This window comes from Dipodomys merriami, unplaced genomic scaffold (genome assembly GCF_024711535.1).
Source record: "Dipodomys merriami isolate MVZ:Mamm:240054 unplaced genomic scaffold, mDipMer1.0.p SCAF_134, whole genome shotgun sequence".
Classification (NCBI taxonomy): domain Eukaryota; kingdom Metazoa; phylum Chordata; class Mammalia; order Rodentia; family Heteromyidae; genus Dipodomys; species Dipodomys merriami.
This window is the reverse complement of record NW_027202649.1, coordinates 2,594,343-2,613,796: the sequence shown is the minus strand read 5'-3', so window position 1 is coordinate 2,613,796 and position 19,454 is coordinate 2,594,343. Positions and strand designations below refer to the sequence as shown.

General features: G+C 41.0%; 1 protein-coding gene across 1 annotated transcript in view; it reads left to right on the top strand.

The window, feature by feature from the left end:
* The window catches only part of LOC138825097 (contactin-associated protein-like 4), a 230,957-nt gene that overhangs the window by 191,960 nt on the left and 19,543 nt on the right, over positions 1-19,454 (top strand). The window contains exons 18-21 of the mRNA XM_070019483.1: positions 11,758-11,997; positions 14,595-14,819; positions 16,614-16,747; positions 17,622-17,709. Of these exons, the coding sequence (XP_069875584.1) occupies positions 11,758-11,997; positions 14,595-14,819; positions 16,614-16,747; positions 17,622-17,709 (687 nt within the window). The remainder of the gene's footprint in view (positions 1-11,757; positions 11,998-14,594; positions 14,820-16,613; positions 16,748-17,621; positions 17,710-19,454) is intronic.

Genomic DNA, 19,454 nt, shown 5'->3' with positions numbered 1-19,454 from the left:
TCAGTACCACATACACAGAAAAAGCCAGAGTGGCGCTGTGGCTCAGGTGGTAGGGCGCTAGCCTTGCGCACTGAGAGGCTCAGGAACAGTGCTCAGGCCCTGAGTTCAAGCCCCAGGACCAGCAAAACAAAAAAACAAAACCAAAACAAAGAAAAGTCTCCCTTGGACAACTACTTAAAGCTAATAAAATGATACTAATAAAAAAAATCCACCCACCAAATAAGATTCGAATTCCTAAGTCCACATACCTACCTACTTCATATGACAGAGTCTGGTTTGTTTATTAATTGTTTGGGTATGATTTTGTCAATAGCCAGAATTGGAGCTCCCGTCCCAGAATCAAAGGGCCTTCCTTGTGATCCAGTGTTAGTGGCGCCAAAGCCTGTCCCATGCAGCATCTAAAGCATGCTACTAACAGCAAAGAAAAATAGGAGCAGAGTACCAAACCCCCATCACCACTGCCACTAGCTCCACCTCATTTCCTTCCCCTCTTCTGAGAACCTGCCAGAGATCAATAGTCAGGTGTTGCTTTGTTTTCTGGACCTGTTTAGTTGTCATTTATAGTGATGGGGGAAATTTTCTTCCCCTTCTGTCCCCCACAATGGATTTGTTTTCCTTAGTGTCTTTGCTAATTACTTCATAGAACCTATGAACCATGCAGTTCAAAGAACCATCTCACATTTGATCACTGCTAATAGATGCATTTTAATGTAAATAGAGGCCTCAAACACTATAAAACAGGATAAATGAGGAACCATCAGAAATCATATTTTCAATATTTTCAGGAGCTATATATAGACCAAAATGTGTCAGCTCCTGATTATACCTTCTGTTGCCCAACAACCTAGTCTTATTAGCTCTCTTACTGCTGGAAATGAAGCTTGTTTATAACATAGTTGACAACGCCATATTCAGGACTCCTAATACATTTTGTTACTTATTACTTTTATGATTTATTCTTTCTTTTACTCCAAAGGTATTTAATGAATAAGGCACTGTGAGAGACAATCTAATCGTGATGGTCTGGCTACTCCACAGGCTTATTTAAGGGTATAAAAATAATAAAGAATACTTGAGAAGAAATATATAGCTTTTCTTTTAATACCATACTAGCAGCTGGGTCAGGAAATTGTCATAGATATTTCTCCGATTCACAAAAAAGGGAGGGGAGAAAAAAAAAGGGGGACCACAATGAAAGGTATGGCAATTTAAAATCTGCCAGTGTCTTGGAAATAGCCTTTACTATTCTAGGAAATTGAGAGAGCTGAAATTGTCCTCGAATTTTTCAGTGAAATATGCAGCCATTTGCCTGTAGATGACCTTTTATCCTTGGTGTGAATTTTGACTCCATAGACTTAGAATCACTCTGTATTGGGACTGGTAGGGATCCTGGCCTTAATCTGATTTCGAATTGGATGTAATGAAGTTCAGTATGACATCAGAAAATAGCTTTAGGGTCTTTTTTTTTTTTTTTGCTAAAAGTCATGGCTGCTAATCTGAATAAGGATCGGAGAGATTTCCCCTTCATTGAGACAATTAGTGGTGCCTTTAACATCTCCATACGGGGTTTGAGTTTTGGAATGGCACTCTGGATTGTGGTTGAAGTCAAGAGCAGTGAACATTTGAAAGGAAAGGCAGGGGAGAAAGTTATATGGACTATACATAAAGATCGGGTTGTGCCATTTCTTCATTCCTACTTTCAAGAAACTGTGAGTCAACTGAACCAGGTACTGATATTTGAATGAGGCAGTGAATGGGAGTGATTTTGGGGGAAAGGCTCATGACAAAAGACTTGCCGTCTTCCTTAAAGACCAATGGACTTGCTCTCATCTTTCCCACTCTGCTAGGAAAGGGCTTGGATCAAGCTAATACAAAAGTGCTTACAAAACAAAGTACTGGTTTATCAACTGACAACATATTATGGAATACATCAGATTTTTTTCTAAATTTGTAGAGAAATCTTTCCCTCCAGACTCCACGACAGACACATTATAATCTTTAAAAATTATGCCGAATTACAGCACTGTGGATGAGAGACTAGTTTAAAAAAGAGTTAGTAGTAATTAGAGCTAATTTAATGATGGGGTTATACTGTAACCCCAAACTTTGCTGCTTTCCCAAGATTGTATTTCAGCGAAAGAAATGAGAATTGACACTAAAATACTGTATATGTACACGTGTGTGTGGTTGTGTGTGTGTGTGTGTGTGTGTGTGTGTGTGTGTGTGTACTGTAACCCCAAACTTTGCTGCTGTCCCAAGATTGTATTTCAGCGAAAGAAATGAGAATTGACACTAAAATACTGTATATGTACACGTGTGTGTGTGTGTGTGTGTGTGTGTGTGTGTGTGTGTGTGTGTGTATTCAGATAGGGATGAAAGCTATCAAGTAAAATGCAGAGACACAAAATCATGCCATGAGGATAGGTGTGCTTAGATTTCAAAAATGGTGGAGGAAGCCACTTTCTGAAACCCTAACATCTGATCAGAGGCCAGAGTTGTTAGGAGAGAGAAGAATGCTTTCAACCCCTACAGAAGAGAATTCCAGGTGATAGGGTCATCCTCAAGGTGGAGGGAAGACATTGTAGGTGTTCAGGAACAAAGGGAAGCCAATATGGCTACAGAGAAGAAAGAGTGTGATAGAACGTATGCAGGGAAAGAAGCTGAGTTATGGACCTCACGTTGGAGGCCCAGATGTGGAATGTGGCCTTTATGGGCAGGAAACAGGGATCTGGTACTAACTAGGTTACATTTCCCAGGTTCTCACTTGATGGTGTGAAAGACCTAGAGGAAGGGGGGCGGCAGGGAAGGAGGGCAACTTTAGCCTGTGTGTGAGAGAGAACCGGGTATAAGCTAGAGCAGGTGTGTCGGGACCTCCTTGGCATGTAAAGCACCACACAGCTTGCTAACGAATTGGTTATTCCTGATTCCCTGCTCACCCTTGGGGGTACGGGGCTTCTTTGTAAGTCTTCGGATTTCTCACGTTCTTTCCTAGTTTTTAATTTCAGCTGGAGTTAACTTTGCATGCTTGCTTTCTGTGTCTTTAACTTATGGCCATAGTGAACGCTGTCCTTTGAACCACAATGCAGATGATCTATGATGAGCTCTTCATGCTACAGAAAGCTGAGGGCTTTCTTCAATAGCCCAGAGAAATGCCTTACCTCCTTTCTCTCCTGCAGTGAAGTCCCACCTACCTCATAATTACACTCACAACAGGAAGCCAGGCTTCTCTGCTCATAGATTGTGGCAGCCCATGTCCTGTGGACAAGGAGCCTGTCTCTTGGAAATGGCTTCTTCACATACTAATAAACATGTCAGCATCGAGTCTCATTCTCCTCCGAGAGCCCCGTGGTTCCGTGGGTGACTGGAAATCTCTAACTTTAATATACTAGAATTGATTTTCTGGTTGAAATTGTAAAGGGTAATTTAATTCCCCTTACTTACAAGCTCAAGAGTTTAATTTGTACTTCATCTGTCCATCTTAAAAATAATTATGACGAATGAGTAGTTTTTAAGTGAGCATAACCACTACCCTTTATATGTGGGTAAAAAGGGATAAATGGTTGGTGTCAACATCACTGTGGAAAAATAAGCCTACCCACGTCCAGTGTGACTTTATTCTAATAAAAATGTTTCAGAACCAGAGACTAATAACAATGATGATGATAGTCATAATAATAATGTTCTTAATTACACAGAAGCAAAATCCATACAAATATAGGACAAAACTGTAGCTACAAAAATGTGTCTTTGGGTGCTAGTGGCTCATGCCTGTAATCCGAGCTACTGTGGAGGCTGAGATCTGAGGATCGCAGTTCAAAGTTAGACAAAGGTAGACTGTGTGACTCTTATCTCCAGCAAAGATCCAGAAATGGAAATATGGCTCAAGCGGTAGAGTGTTGGTCTTGAGTGAAAAACTTAAGGAACAGTGCTCAAGTCCTGAGTTCAATCTTCAGTACTGGTAGACTCTCTCTCTCTCTCTCTCTCTCTCTCTCTCTCTCTCTCTCTCTCTCTCTCTCTCTCTCTCTCTCTCTCTCTTCTCTCTCTCTCTCACACACACACACACACACACACAGACGTATATAAACAAAGTTAGCAGAAAATTATTGTCCAATATTTCAAGTGATCAAGGAAACACAAGTAATATTAATAGCATGGCAAATAGAAATAAGTACATTTGAGATACTATCTTGACCACATATCTGCAAATAGAATGTTGTAGATCTTTGAATGCCTGCTAATTTTTTGGTGTGTTACACGGACTGCATCTATGTTAAGGATATTTATTAATGTTGCATATTCATGATCTTTTTATAGAAATGTTTTTGGGAATCTCTCAGAAGTGGCCAGTACCATGGGATCATGTAAAGGAATCCCGTGTCCTCTCTTAACTGCTGGGTCTACCCTGGTCACTGAAGACCAATTCTGAGTTTGTTCACACCACAGAGTAATACTCTGAGGCAAGATTAATGCTTGAACTTCTGAGGAAAGGCAGGAAAAAATAAATAGTGCTTTCAAATGTGGGATGCAGCTGGACAGCATATGTATATTCAAATGGCCGTAAGAAAATAGTAAAAGGAACTCCAAAAATGCAAGTATGAGTTTAGTTGCATCATGAAATAGGAAATAGAAGGCTTTTCCTTTTCTCTTGGTGGTTCTTGGGTTTGAACTCAGGACCCTGTGATATCTAGGCAGGCACTGTACCGCTTTAGCCACATCCCCAGGCTTTTGGGCTGTAGGTCTTTTTCAGGTTAGAGTCTCACACTTCTTTTCCAGGGTGGTCCTAGATTGCCATCCTCCTCCTAATGCCTCTCACATGAAGCTGATGACAGGGGCCCTGGCTCCACACCTTCGTTTTGTTGATGGGGGAATCTCACTAAGTCTTTTCTCAGGCTGGTTTTGAACCACCATCATCCTCATCTATGCCTCCTGGATGGCTGGGATTACAGGTATGAGCCACTCACACACAGCCTAGAAGATAGTTTAAATAGTCCTCATGGTTCCAAAATATGAGAGCAATTATCTTCAACTAGTCCAAACGTTAGGATACCATACACAGCAAGGGAGAAATAACCAAGAGCCAACATGCTTATAGGAACGGGTGGGAAAGATTAACATCCAGGAATGTGACATCAGTTTGGAAACAAGAGTCCAACACAACAAACATCTCTCCTTCCTTAAATATTCCCCAACATCACCACGCCACATTGCTTCTCATGCCAACCAAGACAATCCGTCTTCAGCTCATAGCGCATGCCTTGCCACTTCATTTGTTTGTTGTAGTACTGGGGATTGAACCCAGGGCCTTTAGCACATCAGACAAGCAGGGTGCCACTGAGCTAGGCGCCCTGAACATCCCTTTCCATTCTTCTTATTTGTAGCACAGGGTCCTTTTTACATTGGTTTATGTGTGTGTGTGTGTGTGTGTGTGTGTGTGTGTGTGTGTTTGTGACACAGAGAAGCAGACAGACAGAGAGACAGAGACGGAGGAAGAGATTTGTGACATGTCTTAAATAGTCTTCTTCGGAGCTGCTACCTATTGCTGTGGGAAATGATTTTAGTGATGCCATTCCTATCGGTGTATTCAATCTCTGCCCTTGACCTGGTTAACTCACAGAACTCTCAGTCCTGAGCCACCGCTGTTATCATGGACTTGCAAACATTTCTTCACCAGCTACAGAACTGATGGAGAGAAAAGAATCAATCTTTTTTTTTTTTTTTTTTTTTTTTTTAAAAAAACTGAAGTGTGACAGTGGTCATTTTCTATTTTGGTTTGTAAACTCAGCATTTTTTTTCTCCCCTAGAAGCTTCTTAAATTAGCCTTGAATTGATTTTCATTCAACCAACTCTGCAATTTTTGTTTCCTGTCTCAATTCTTTCCCTGACAAGTTTTTAAATGAGTTAAACTCCATTGCAAACGGGTGGGACTAGAACCCGGCGAAGGACCCCTGACATAGTCAGAAGCCATTTGCGTTACATTTGAATTGCATCGAATCAGCGAATATTTATGGAGTATCTAGAGCGAACATTCTCCCAATGCCATGCACAATGGTTGATAGTGTATGCTCAGTGTCCAAAAGCTCTGACGTCTTAATTCTTAATCTCACTTGGTCAGCCGCATCATCTGGGTTCTTTTGGGAAACTGAAAGTGTCTGAACAAAGATAAGATTTAGTTCTTGAATACGGGCATTTTAGTAGTTTTGAACATCAGATCTTACAAATGTGTTGCTGTGCTGTCTCTCCTGAGCCAGTGGGTGTTTGTATTTCTCTTGCATCGATGTGTACGGTTATTGGCTGATAGGGTGGGTATGTGCTAAACAGGATGTAGGCCTTATCTTTGCTGAATATTTGCATGTCCTTGTTTGTGGTAGCTGCTCATATTTGCTGCTGTCATCTATAAGATTTTTTCCTTTATTTGAGATATATAAATTTATTAGCACTGTATATATTTTGGATCGGCCTTTGCCGTATAACTTTATTACAAATATCTTCTGCCTCTCAGAGACTTGAACGCATTTTCCTGTTGCTAACGATGTCTTTTGATGAATAGCGATTCTTAATTAGAATATATTCCAGATTTTTGTCTTTTTTTAAAAAAAACTTTCCATTTTTGATATGCTAAAATACAGTCCTGCTAAGAGACTATCAAATAGTCTTATGCTTGACTACTTTTTATTCAGGTCTGATTTTCTTTTGTAGGAAATGTGCCCCCTCATTACCAATTCAGTACAATATCGGTCATATTTCTCTTGTAATATAATCATATCCTCTGAATGATGCTCTTGTCTCTTCCCTGAGGTGTCTCTTCTCTGTCATTAGCCTAAGAAACCCTTAGTATGCTTGCTTTCCTCCATTCAGTGGGGAAAACAATCTTGTGGGCCATTCACCAAAGGCAGAATTCAAGTTGCAGAAGCCCTTGAGCCTAGACAATATGCTTTAATTACCCACCCACCCCCACCCGTCCCCAAGCAGTTCATTTCTTTAAGACAGACCCAACTAGGGTTGAACCAGAGAGCCGTACTGGGCTGCACCCATGAGAATCAACATGAATGGTGTTCCTCCATGCGGTGAATCTAGGACTTTGCTCAACAAGAACAGAGCATGGTAAAATGAAAGCTGAGCTTCCAGTGTGACAGTCTTCCCCACTGTCTCACACCCCCCTTTTCTGGAAGATCCTCTCCTCTCAGGATTGACTACACATCATCAGGACTCAAACCCAGAGCTCTAGATCCAGAAGGCCATTTCCTTTCATTCTTTGCACTGAACCTGGGCCCAGTCCACATCCCCGTTCCTGGCTGGCCCTGTGCTGGTTGGTCAGCCCGCTTTACCTGTCTTCCTCCTGACTTCTCATCAAGGTCAAGGAGAGCCTGTGGGCCCTGCCCTGCTAGCTTTTATAACCTTGAATTTTAAAAGACAAGTATGAGCATCATGTATTTTTTTTCTTTCTTTAAGAACTCCTGGGCCAATTACTCAGTCATTCCCAATTAATCCTCCATGATATCTGAACACAGCACATGAATAAATTGCCTTTTTTTGTAAAAAAAAAATCAAAGTGTAATCTCAAAGGTCTTCCTGACACAAAAAGTAGTGGAAAATTGGCATAGGAAAGAGCTGCTGGCTCCAATTTCATGAAAATAACATCTGTCACTTAGACGAGTTTCCTGAGAGTAATGAATGCGATGAAAGTGTTGGACCAACAGGTAGAGCCTAATTTAGTCCGCTCAGCACCTCGCTTGGTTCCTTGGGCGCTAAAACCTCAAAATCCCGTTACTCAGGCCGACGGCTCGATTGAGATCCAGTAACATAGGGAAGTTGGACATTTGCGTCTCAAGATACACAGCGTCTGTGAAGTTCCAGAATTCATTATGCCTGATAGAACATGGCTAGTAAATTGATAGAAAATTAATTGGAAGATAGTTCCAAACATAATAGCTCAGCAGAAACATCCGGAATCAATTAATCAAACTGCAACTCATTTTAATTGGACATACTCTAACCCTGGAAAGGCATTGCAATCTTTAATTAAGCTTTCAAGCCCAATCTTATTTACACGAGCCACGCTTTTCAGAGTTACATCTGAAAAGTGAAAAAAAAAGAGTTACTTAAAACGGAGTGGCAAAGTAGAAATCGTCCGGAATGTGTGATCTGTCTATTTATGTCTAATTAGACATTATGTCCTCTGATAAAGGTACAGATACTGTGAAAAACTTTTGGATCAGGTAAACAGAAACTCTTTGGAAGTATGGAAAAAAGAAATTAGGTTTGCAAAGCTAGGAGTTGGTTTTTTTCTCTACTTCAACTTAATAATTCACACACACACACACACACACACACACACACACACACACACACACACACACACACACACACTTTTTTTCCTCTTAATAACCACATTCTCTCAATTCTTCTCCCCCATATCTGTGTCTGCCATCCACACCATTCGTTTCTCTGTCTCAATATCTTTCTAGACTGTAATCTCTTTAAGAAATCACATCCAACGTTGTCCCTAAAATGTCACACACTGCCCAGCATAAAGCTGCTGAGCCAACCTGGGAATAGTTAAATGCCAAGCCAAGCAAAGATGATCTGATTTGCAGGAGAAAATTGAAGAGATTTCCCTTTGAATCCGACTTGGGAGTGGAGAGAAAAAGGACCACCTTTGAATGAAGGCTACCTATGGATTCTAAAATTAGACTGCATATCTAACTAGAAGTAGTTATTATATTTCTTTAACTGCACCTATGGTCAGCGATTCCTGAGTCTCTGTCTACCCCAATTTCCTCATCAGTCTTCCTCTCTCTTTCTTTCTCTCTCTTATCTACCCATCCATCCATGTACTGATCTGGGTTTTATTATCTTTAAGTAGTTGTCCAGAGGGGTTTCAATTCAGCATGTCAGTTTGTGAGTACAATGCATTTGAATCAGTGTCACCCCTTCCATCGACCTCATCCATCTCTCCCAACCTGACGCGCCCCCTCAAGCTACCTTGTTCCAGGTTCACATACGCACCTTGTAGACTGACTATGACTGCATTTTCTCACTTTCTCTAGAGAGTTCATCTGTCCCTCATCATTTAAAACAAAGAGAAGATGAATTAGACTAGACAAGAGTAGGCTGACTGTAGTTATTGGACCTCAAATTATTATTATTATTATTATTATTATTATTATTATTATTATTATTATTATTATTAATTATTTTGCTACTGGGGGGAAGCTAAGAGGAGCCTGAATTAGAGACACGGATATTCTGGAGCAGCAACTTGATGTCACCAGGAACTCTGCATTGTATCTCAAGATCACAATGGATGGTGGTATGAAATCCACCAGGGAATACTTCTAATCTTAAGAGCACCCAGCTCTCTGCAGAGTTTTCCTGTGTCAAGAGTAAGCAGAGGCTATGGACTGGCTTAGCTGGGAAAGACTTTTACTAAAGACTGTAAGCTCCAGTCTCCATGAATTACATCAGCAGAGGGCAGATTGCGAGAGGAGAATCCCGTGAGTCCATCGGCTTCATGGGGAAACAGAAAGGAGCTGGGAGAGAAAGGGGAGAAGAGAGGCGTGGAGAAGAGCACTGGAGTCAATACAGAAGGAATTAAACATGAAGAGTCAGAAACAGAAATGGGGAGTGTCAGCCCCCACCCCATGCTTGTGAGTTTGTTTAAAGCAAACCCCACATGCTCAGAACCCAAGCCTTCGTTGAAGCTGCATGCATTCTATAAACCAAACCACTTTGAAGTCAACCATTGGCAAAGAGACCATTCTGTCTTTGTGTCTGACTTCTAAGTGGGTGCTAATGTCTCCCCAGGCTAAATTCTCAAACATTTCATTGACAAGGTCTTTCATTCCCTGTCAAGTAACTTACTCAGAAATGTCCCATGTATCTGGTCCTCAGCATCTCTGGGGCCCCTCTTCCACCCTGGATATCCTAAGCTGATGCTAGGTGGTTGGATGGAGGAAGGAACGGATGAGGGTCACAGCCGTTGTGCACTGGGCATTGCTCTATGCGCTGTCGGTGCCCAGCAAATGACGTCGTCCTGTCTAATGTAGTCCAATGACAAGAGACCCCAGTGAAGGAAAGCAGTGAAATGTCAAACTCAGTAAATGATGACAAAGATGGACTTAGAGTTTTTAGGACTTTGTTTTGGAGCAAGGTCTGAACTCCATAAAGCTGTTTCATCTCAGTGGATGAGGAGAGCTCAAGTAATTACGGCTAGATTTGCAGGTAGCTTAATGAATTGGGAGAGGAGAACATGAACATGAAGATGTTTTATGGAGAGGGTAAGAGATCCTGCCAGCCGTTCAACGATGCAGACTCTGGTAAGACAACTCTGCCGCCATCCAGTCGCTGCTCAGTACAAGTGTCCAGATTCCTTATGTTTCAGGGCAGTGTCTTCTGACTTCAAGTATCACCTTAGGGCATCCTTGCACACCAATGGGTGTGTAAGTCATCTTGTACCCTGCATAGGCTGGTTACATGGTTGTGTGGATGAGACTGACCGGTGATGTGAATTAGACTCCCAACCCCGTGTTTGGATCGCAGGCTCAGCCCCCAGGTCTGCATTTATCGGGAGCCCTCCACGCATGTGCATAATCCTTGAAGTTTGAGGACTTCTGTCAGGTGGTCAAGTGGTGGTCATGTGGTCAGCAGGTGTGGCTGCTGCTTTATTGTTTACCTTCTCCAGCTGCCGTTGGCAGTCTACCCAAGTATACACAGTGAATGCTATACCAACTGCCGGAAAACACATCAGAGAAAAGTCCCGGATAGGATTCTTGCCATCTTGCTGATGTTCCTTCTAAACGGAAGACCAGAACAGGGCCTAGTCAAGTTGGAAACCCTCAAGGATTCCTTAATAACTCTCACGAAGTTAAAACAAACATCTGGGATCAGGTTTTCCAGATACATTTGTATTTGCCAATCCAGACAGGTGTATTTAAAATTGCAAACAAAAATCAGTCACATTATGCATTGCTGTTTTGAATGCAAGTTAATGGTGTGGGTTTTATTTCGTTCTTTGAAATAAAGAGACTGGCCAAAAAAAGAAGTCTACAAGTAAAAGCTTAAATCTTTTTTTTAGATTAAAAAAATAAATGCAACTTTATAAAAATAAAATTATCTTTCTACATCTGAAAATGCCAGTGACTCCACACCTATCATCCTAGCTGAACAGGAGTCTGAGATCTGGAGGACTGTGGTTCCATGAGAACTCAGGCAGAAAAGTCTGTGAGACTCAGTCTCCAATTGGCCAGCAAAAAGTAGAGCTGGAGTCCTGGTTCAGGTGGTAGAGTACCTGCTGAGCAAGCAATCCAAGGAAGCAAAGGCCCTGAGTTTAAACTTTAGTACCCTCACCCCAACAGAAAAAGTGTTTTGAGTTGAGTACAGTGGCTCACACCTGTAAGAGAATTACAGTTCCAGGCCAGTGTGGAGATTATTTCAACCAAGGCAAAGCTTGGTGAAGTGGCATATGCCTGTCATTCTTGCCATGGTAGAAGCATACAGAGGAGGACTGTGGAGGCTGGTCACAAAACAATATTCTATTTGAGAACTAATAAAAGCATCAAGGGGGGGGTATGTATTGGGCTGGTACAGTAGCCTGCCTGGTAGGTGAAGCCTTTAAATTCAATACTTACTACAATCACAGATTACAACTGTTGCGTTCATTCTTCCTCTTCTCTGTCAGCTCAGGGTTGGCTCTCTCTTGTCGGGCCTCTGATTAAGACACCTGGGAACATGCTTGCATTTGCAGTATTTCCTTTCTAGGCGGGACAGCCACCAGACAGAGAGGATTCCTGGGCTGCATCCGGTCCCTGCAGTTGAACGGGATGACCTTGGATTTGGAAGAAAGAGCCAAGGTGACACCTGGGGTGCAGCCCGGATGTCCTGGACACTGTGGCAGCTACGGAAAGCTGTGTCGCCACGGAGGGAAGTGCAGAGAAAAGCCCAGTGGGTTCTTCTGTGACTGCTCAGCCTCGGCGTACACGGGGCCATTCTGCTCCAACGGTAGGTGAGATGAGACACACTGACACTCACGACCGCGACACCCCCCGCAGGGCTTCTCTGTGTAGCTATGGGAACAAAGACACTGCTATTGGTGAATTTCTTTGCATCATATCTAGTGAATGCCAACCGGATGTCTTCCCTTAGATTCTGCCTAACTCAAATATAGTTGACTCCGTCCTTGAAGAAAAACAGTATCTCTTGCAGGAAAAAAAAAATCTATAGATAGTTACCTTCAGGTGTCTGCTTTCTTTTCTAGCTAATGTCAGTCATCTGATAAGAGTTGGGGCACAGCATTCAGCCCTGTGAGACAGTTCTGTGTTTTCAAAGCTCTTCTGTGTTGTTATTTTTGATGAAGATGTCCATCCATGCAAGGAAATGTAGGAAGCTGTATTTTGGTTTTTGCTTGTTTTGGATTATGCCCAATAATTATTGCCCTTTAAATAATGATGTGTGCCAGGCACCAATAGCTCATGTTTGTAATCTTAGCTACCTGGGAAAGCTACTGAGGTATGCGGATAAAGGTTCAAAGCCAACCCAGACAGGAAAGTCTGTTAGACTCTTATCTCTGATTAATACCCGCCCCCCCCCCCCCAAAGCTAGATGTGGCCAGGCACTGGTGGCTTACCCCTGAAAATCCTAGCTGCTCAGGTGGCTGAGGTCTGAGGATCAAGATTTGAAGTCAGTGTGGATAGTAAAGACTGTGAGACACTTGTCACCAAAAAGCTGTAGCTGAGTTGTGGCTCAAGTGGTAGAGCACTAGTCTTTAACAAAAAAGGTTCAGGGACAATGCCTGGGCCCCAAGTTCAAGCCCTAGGAGACACACACACACACACACACACACACACACACACACACACACACACACAGAGTATTGATGTGTAACCAATATTGGGACCCTCAGATATTTTATGATCTGATATGGATATCTGCTGAGGAAATAGAATAGCAGACTGTTTTTCATTCTTATTTTACTTACCCACATCCTGGCAGAAACAAAGAACAGAGTGTCATAGTAAGTGTTCTGGACAGACTTCTCTGAGTATACAAACATTTATTATATTTTCATACTTTCTCATAGAAAGCTGACAGCCAATTAATTTAAATTCATTTACTTTTGTTTGAATATCTCTGGGCTCCTGAACTTTTCCCCGAAGGAGGCTAGCAGAGATTGGCTCCACGTCAAAGCAACTCCTGCCTGATGTGCTAAGACAGCATTGGGAGTAGTTAATGAAAACTTGGCATAAATGTGCTTTTCAAGGCATCTGCTGTTAGCAAGAATAAGCTATCATTTCAAATCCAACTTGATTCAGTAAGCACACCCTGCTGGGTCTAGTTGGAGACATTTTTGTTTAAGGTGGACTTAAGACTTCCTTCTCTCTAAGCATATGTCTTTCTTTGCCGGATATAGTTTCTAGTTCAATCTCGTAAGCGCAAAGCTTGGATGTCATTTTGCTTGCATGCTTTTGATGCAAGGTGTCACAGGTAATAAAAGCAATCAGTTAAAAAATTCCTGAAAAACTAAAAGGAATCAAAATATTCCTCTGTGACCTAGACTGTATTATCAATTATATATGTTATGTTCAAACAACAGAGCTCTATAGAAATGGAGAGAAATGAGTTCAGGAATTCAAAGCAAATTTATTCATCCTACTATTCTCTTTCTTTGCATGCATATATATGTGGCGTATTCGGTGTTTAAATTTTAGATATACATCCCACAGAGGTAAAATACGAGACTTTGGTTAAATGATATATAACAGGCGGTGAATCCTTTGGTTAGTTCCTGACAAGAAAATATCTTTTCCCCTCTCTCCCACTAATGCTAGACACAGAGTTCTTTTTTGTAATGCATAATAAATCTAAGAAAGCATCACAGAAAAAAGGGGCCGACTTACTTAGGATATTGAGAGCTGATGACCTTGGTTCAAAGCCTGCTAAAGCGGGAAAAGTCTATGAGACTAACTTCAATTAACCATGAAAAAGCTAGAAGTGGTAGAAGCCAGGTGGTAGGTAGCTCAGTGGTAGAGCACCAGCCTTGAATGAAAAAGCTAGGGGACAGTGCCCAGGCCCTGATTTCTAGTTCTAGTGCTGGCATGTGTATGTGCACATGCGCACACACACACACATGCACGCACACGCACGCATGCTCATGCATGCACACACATGATGAAATTCCTTCCTATTGCTCCTGGAAATCAAAAGTGTCCTTCATACTTCTTTCTCCTGATTAGAGGAGAATTAGTATATACTAGCTACAAATAAATAGATGGGGAGTTAATATTTAAATAAGAAATTTGATGTTTAAGGTGGTATAATACTAGATGTTTGGCTCTTATATGAACTCAGATGACAATGCCAAGCTTGCAACTAGGATGTTACATGAAGGAATTAATTACATGTCATCCTAACCTGCAGCCATTTTAAAAGCTGTTGTGAAAGCCCTATTAATTGAGTGTATTATATTAATTAGGGCCTATTCTATCGGTGGAGCTTGTTGTTTTAAAATAGTAACATATCAATAAGTGCACCTTAATAAATCTTCCTTGTTCTGAAAGGTTTTTGATTTTTTTAAATGTAAAATGTGCCTGTCATTTCAGAGATTTCTGCCTATTTCGGAACTGGCTCATCGGTGATTTACAATTTTCAAGAAAATTATTCCTTGAGTAAAAACTCCAGTTCTCATGCCGCGTCCTTTCATGGCGATATGAAGCTGAGCAGGGAAATGATCGAAGTTAGCTTCCGCACAACACGCTCCCCAAGCTTGCTGCTGTATATGAGCTCCTTTTACAAAGAATACCTTTCCATTATCATTGCCAGAAATGGTGAGTGAGAGAGAGAGAGGGAGAGAGAGAGAGAGAGAGGGAGAGGGGAGAGAGAGAGAGAGAGAGAGAGAGAGAGAGAGAGAGAGAGAGAGAGAGAGAGAGAGAGAGAGAGAGAGAGAGAGAAGGAGGGAGGGAGGGAGGGAGAGAGAGAGGCAGAGAGGAGAAACGCAAATTAATTAGACTATTAGGGCAGTGACAATATGCATCACTCTTGCTTTTCAAAACTCCAATAACCAGGGAGAAAAGAATGTGCTTAGGTTTTGTGTTCATTTTGCTTCTTCACTATGATCCCGTACATTTGATCTACAAAAGATGCCTTTCAGTCATTAAGATGCCTTGAGATATTTGTGTGAATAACTTTGCCTGGCAACGCAACTAGGGAGTTCCTTTCTCTAAAAGAGTTGCTTGTGTTTCATACTGCTCCAAGTTCTTCACTAGTTCCGGTGAATACCGGGGTGGATTTTGTGGTTCATTTTGGAATACAACATTTCATTGTTGTAAATATTTCCTTGCATTTCAAAGTAAGTCTTATTAAGGGAGTATTGATGGAACAGCATTATACGTAAGAAAGTATCCATAAGATGACACACGGGCCGGGCGCTGGTGGCTCACGCCTGTAATCCTAGCTACTCAGGAGGCTGAGATCTGAGGATCGCGGTTCAAAGCCAGCCCGGGCAGGAGAGACCGTGAGACTCCTATCTCCAATAAACCACCAGAAAACCGGAAGTGGCGCTGTAGCTCAAGTGGTAGAGCGCTCGCCTTGAGCTGAAGAGCTGAGGGACAGCGCCCAGGCCCAGAGTTCAAGCCCCATGACCGACAAAAAAAAAAAAAAAAAAAAAAAAAAAAAAAAAAGATGACACACGGGTTCCAGTAACAGTCTCCTAACAGAGCAGTAGGAAACAGTCCTGGAAAATCTTGGTCCATGCATGCACGGTATTGACTTGGCCACAGAAACACAAATCACAGGCCACTGATGTCTACTGTATCCTATATCTGTATGAAAGGTGAAAATTTTAGTAATAAATTCTCTGGGTGGGAAAGATGAACAAACATACAAATACACAAACATGTCAACGCAACTAAATCCAATATGGCTCAAGGGCAATGGTTACCACAATTAAAAATATTATCGTTCAGTCGGCATATTTGCTTTTATTCTAACTCTATGCCTGAGCTTGAAGCTTGTCTTCTTGTTAAATTGGAAGGCACTCCAATTAACAGCTCTGCAGACAGGTGAGGAATGTTGATTCTAATGGAAAACTTGGCTTTAAGCCGTTATTTTCATCCAAATTTGGTTCCGATGTTTGACTATGGTCGCCTGAAAATATTGCTTATCTTTAGTTAAACAACATTTCTTTATAATAATCTTATTACTCAACTGTATTTCTAGAGTGTGAGCTAAGTATTTAAAAAATATGAGTTAACATTAAAAATATGAGTTAATAAAGAGCACAGTCTGGCATTGCAGAAATACTATTTTTTTTTAAAGTCAGAGGTCAGTGAAGAAAGTTGAATATGCATAGTCTTAAACTTTTAGGGGTGAAATATAAGGTTGTCATGAAAGAGATGGTTTAGGACCAGAAAGTGACATCTTGATTTTGAAAACATCATTTCACTTAGAAGAGGATAGTTTTTTAGGAGTTATGTTTAGAGAGGGCATCCAATTGAATGATTGTGAATCTTTTTCAGAAAATGAATAAAGAACAACAATAAAAGAATTCTGAAGTTCTGTAGGTAGGTTTTAAAATGTGATTTTTTTCTTTTTACTAAAAATGTCTCCTTTTCTTACTTTAGGAAGTTTGCAGATAAGGTACAAGCTAAATAAATATCAAGAGCCTGATATTGTTAACTTTGACTTGAAAAACATGGCCGATGGACAACTTCACCATATAAAGCTCAAAAGGGAAGAAAACATGCTTTTTGTAGAGGTAATGCAGGAAACCTTAACAGAAGCCATACTCTGCCTACCCAGCATGGAGTATCTAGAGCAGAAATTGAATCACAAATAGAATAGCAAAATCACCTTTTAGTAGTCTTCCAGGGATTACAAAACCAGAAAACAACACAGACAACACTAAAAATAAAAAGAAAACAAGACTATCAAATGTGGTCAGGTTTTGTTGTTGTTGTTGTTTTGAAGCAGACCTATGTAATATATTACCAATATCCAAGTCTTAAAATATGGAAGTTCTCGCCTTGGTTTTCTTCTGCTTAAGGGAGAAATGATGTCTCATTTATCATGAACCACAGTTAGGACCGTCTTCACTCCAAGGGATCACAATGACCTTTGATGGGTATGAACACTGCTGTAATCCCAGGACAGAATAATGACTGCATTAACAGGATAAATTTTGGAGAAGGATGTGAGTTACAGCAAAATGGACTTCTTTCTCCCTGTGGTAGCTTTGAAGAAAAGTACTAATGCTCCAGCTCTACATACAAGAAAATTTCTTAGCAGCATGATTCCAGTAAAAAAAAAACAAAACAAAACAAAACCCTGCTAGGTAAACGTGCTGAAGTGAAAAAGAACACATAATTTCTTGTTGGCTTTATCAGTTGTGGATTTCTTCTATAGTGGAGAGAAATAACATCAGGGGATAAAAGGTGAAGGAAATTAGTATCTGAGCATGGGCTAGAAAATAGTGGCTTAAAAAACCATGTCTTTAAACACTCTTTTCCTTAAGGCTTTAGGGCTGTTAACAGTTGCTTATTTTTATTATCATTTTTTTCTGTCTTTCTTTTCTTTCTGCCATTTTGTTGATGAAACAACAAACGACATGGATGGTGGTGATAACTACATAGATTGACGAGAGTACAAGAAGAGGAGTCCATCTGTCATCAGGCACAGAATTCAGTGCAGTGAAATCTCTAGTACTGGGCAGGATTTTAGGTATGTACCAGAAACAACTTGTCTCCCCCGTGCATGATATATGAATATGAATCAGAAGACTCTCTCACACAGACACACTGCACTCTGCAAAAGGACATTTCTTGCTTTATTTCAATTCTCGCACAAGCAGTGTTCAAGACAGAGGCATATGTCATGAACAAGAACTTCCTGTGGGATATGCAAGCTTTCTCCTTCCATAGTAGGGTCGCTCCGGGCTCTGTCATGTGCCAATCAGCATGATGAAGTGTGAGGTTGCCCCTGCACTTCAGAGGTACCCTGTGATAGTGCAAACAAGGTATGCAGCAATCAATTTTCATCTAATGCTAGAATGAGGACGAGGCCTACAGGACACAGATGATCAGAGTAACTGCTCTTCTTCTCGCTAAGGACTATGCTTTAGTCTATGGCTGGGCCCTTGGTTCCTTCTTTATACTGTCCTAGTTACTAGCCACTCCTGCAGCAACACAATCTCCATTATAATCACACTTTAATTCTTATGTATTTTCATGATTTGTTTCTGATAACAGCACTTGAAAAATAGCACTTAAAGGAGAAACATGTTGCCGATAGAACATCAAATTGTTTATGCATTTTTTTTTTACACAATGCTTGCCAACAAATACTTTAATTGAAGACAGGAGGTCCATCTTCAAAAAGGTTTCCTTTTTAGCTATGAATAAATTAGTGTGAGTATTGATATTTCAAGTTATTTGGCAGTGGAGGGGGGAGGGTCTTAGAGTTTATCATTCCTCCTCCGGTGTTTGACACTAACTTGGAGTATTTTGCCCATGATCCTAAACGGAATCCTTTGCTTTTTGACCTTTCCAGTTATTTGTACCTCAATTAATCATTCCTGATGTTCCCTGTATAGAGTCTCAGGATCTTCAGGATGTTTGATTAAACCCATGGGTGAATGATCAAAATATTGGCCCTCTAGAAGGTTAATAGCTCGGTTTATAAATATTTATAGGCTTATAAGTAGTAAGATGAGCACCAAAATTATGTGCTCTTATGCTCCAAACAGCAGAGATACCCTGAATTCCAATGCCTTTCTATTTTACAACAGAGGATGTGATACGATGTGACGTGATGTGATATGTGTGTGTGTGTGTGTGTGTGTGTGTGTGTGTGTGTGTGTGTGTGTGTGTGTGTGTGTGTGTGTGTGTGTGTGTGTGTGTGCATGCTCAATCCTACTTTTTTGGAAACTTAAGTGAAAGAATTCCTACTGAGCCTTGCAGTGGTAATTACACAAATCCAAGTATTTAATACAGACATTTGTACGGTTTGCTCGAAGGATCCATGCAGAGATGAACACATCTGATGTGAAATGGTGATTCTGTTTAATTTTGTAGCTTTAAGGTTGATTTAGACTGTGGCCTCTGATGAGCAATTAGCAGATCAGACAATGTGTGCCCACGAATTCTTGTGCTGATACTGAATTGAAAATGAATAGAAAGCATGGCTAGACCTTTGGTTAAACTTAGAAAATAGCCAGATGCTTGTGACTCATGCTTGTGACCCTAGCTACTCAAGAGGCTGAGATCCGAGGATCGTAGTTCAAAGCTAACCTGGGCAGAAAAGTCTATGAGACTCTTATATCCAATGAACTACTCAGAAAAAGCTGGAAGAGGTTCTGTGGCTCAAGTGTAAAGCACGAGGCTTAAGCACAAAGGAGCTCATGGACGATGCCCGGGTCCTGAGTTTAAACCCCAGGACCGGCAAAACAAAAAACACAAAAAAACAGA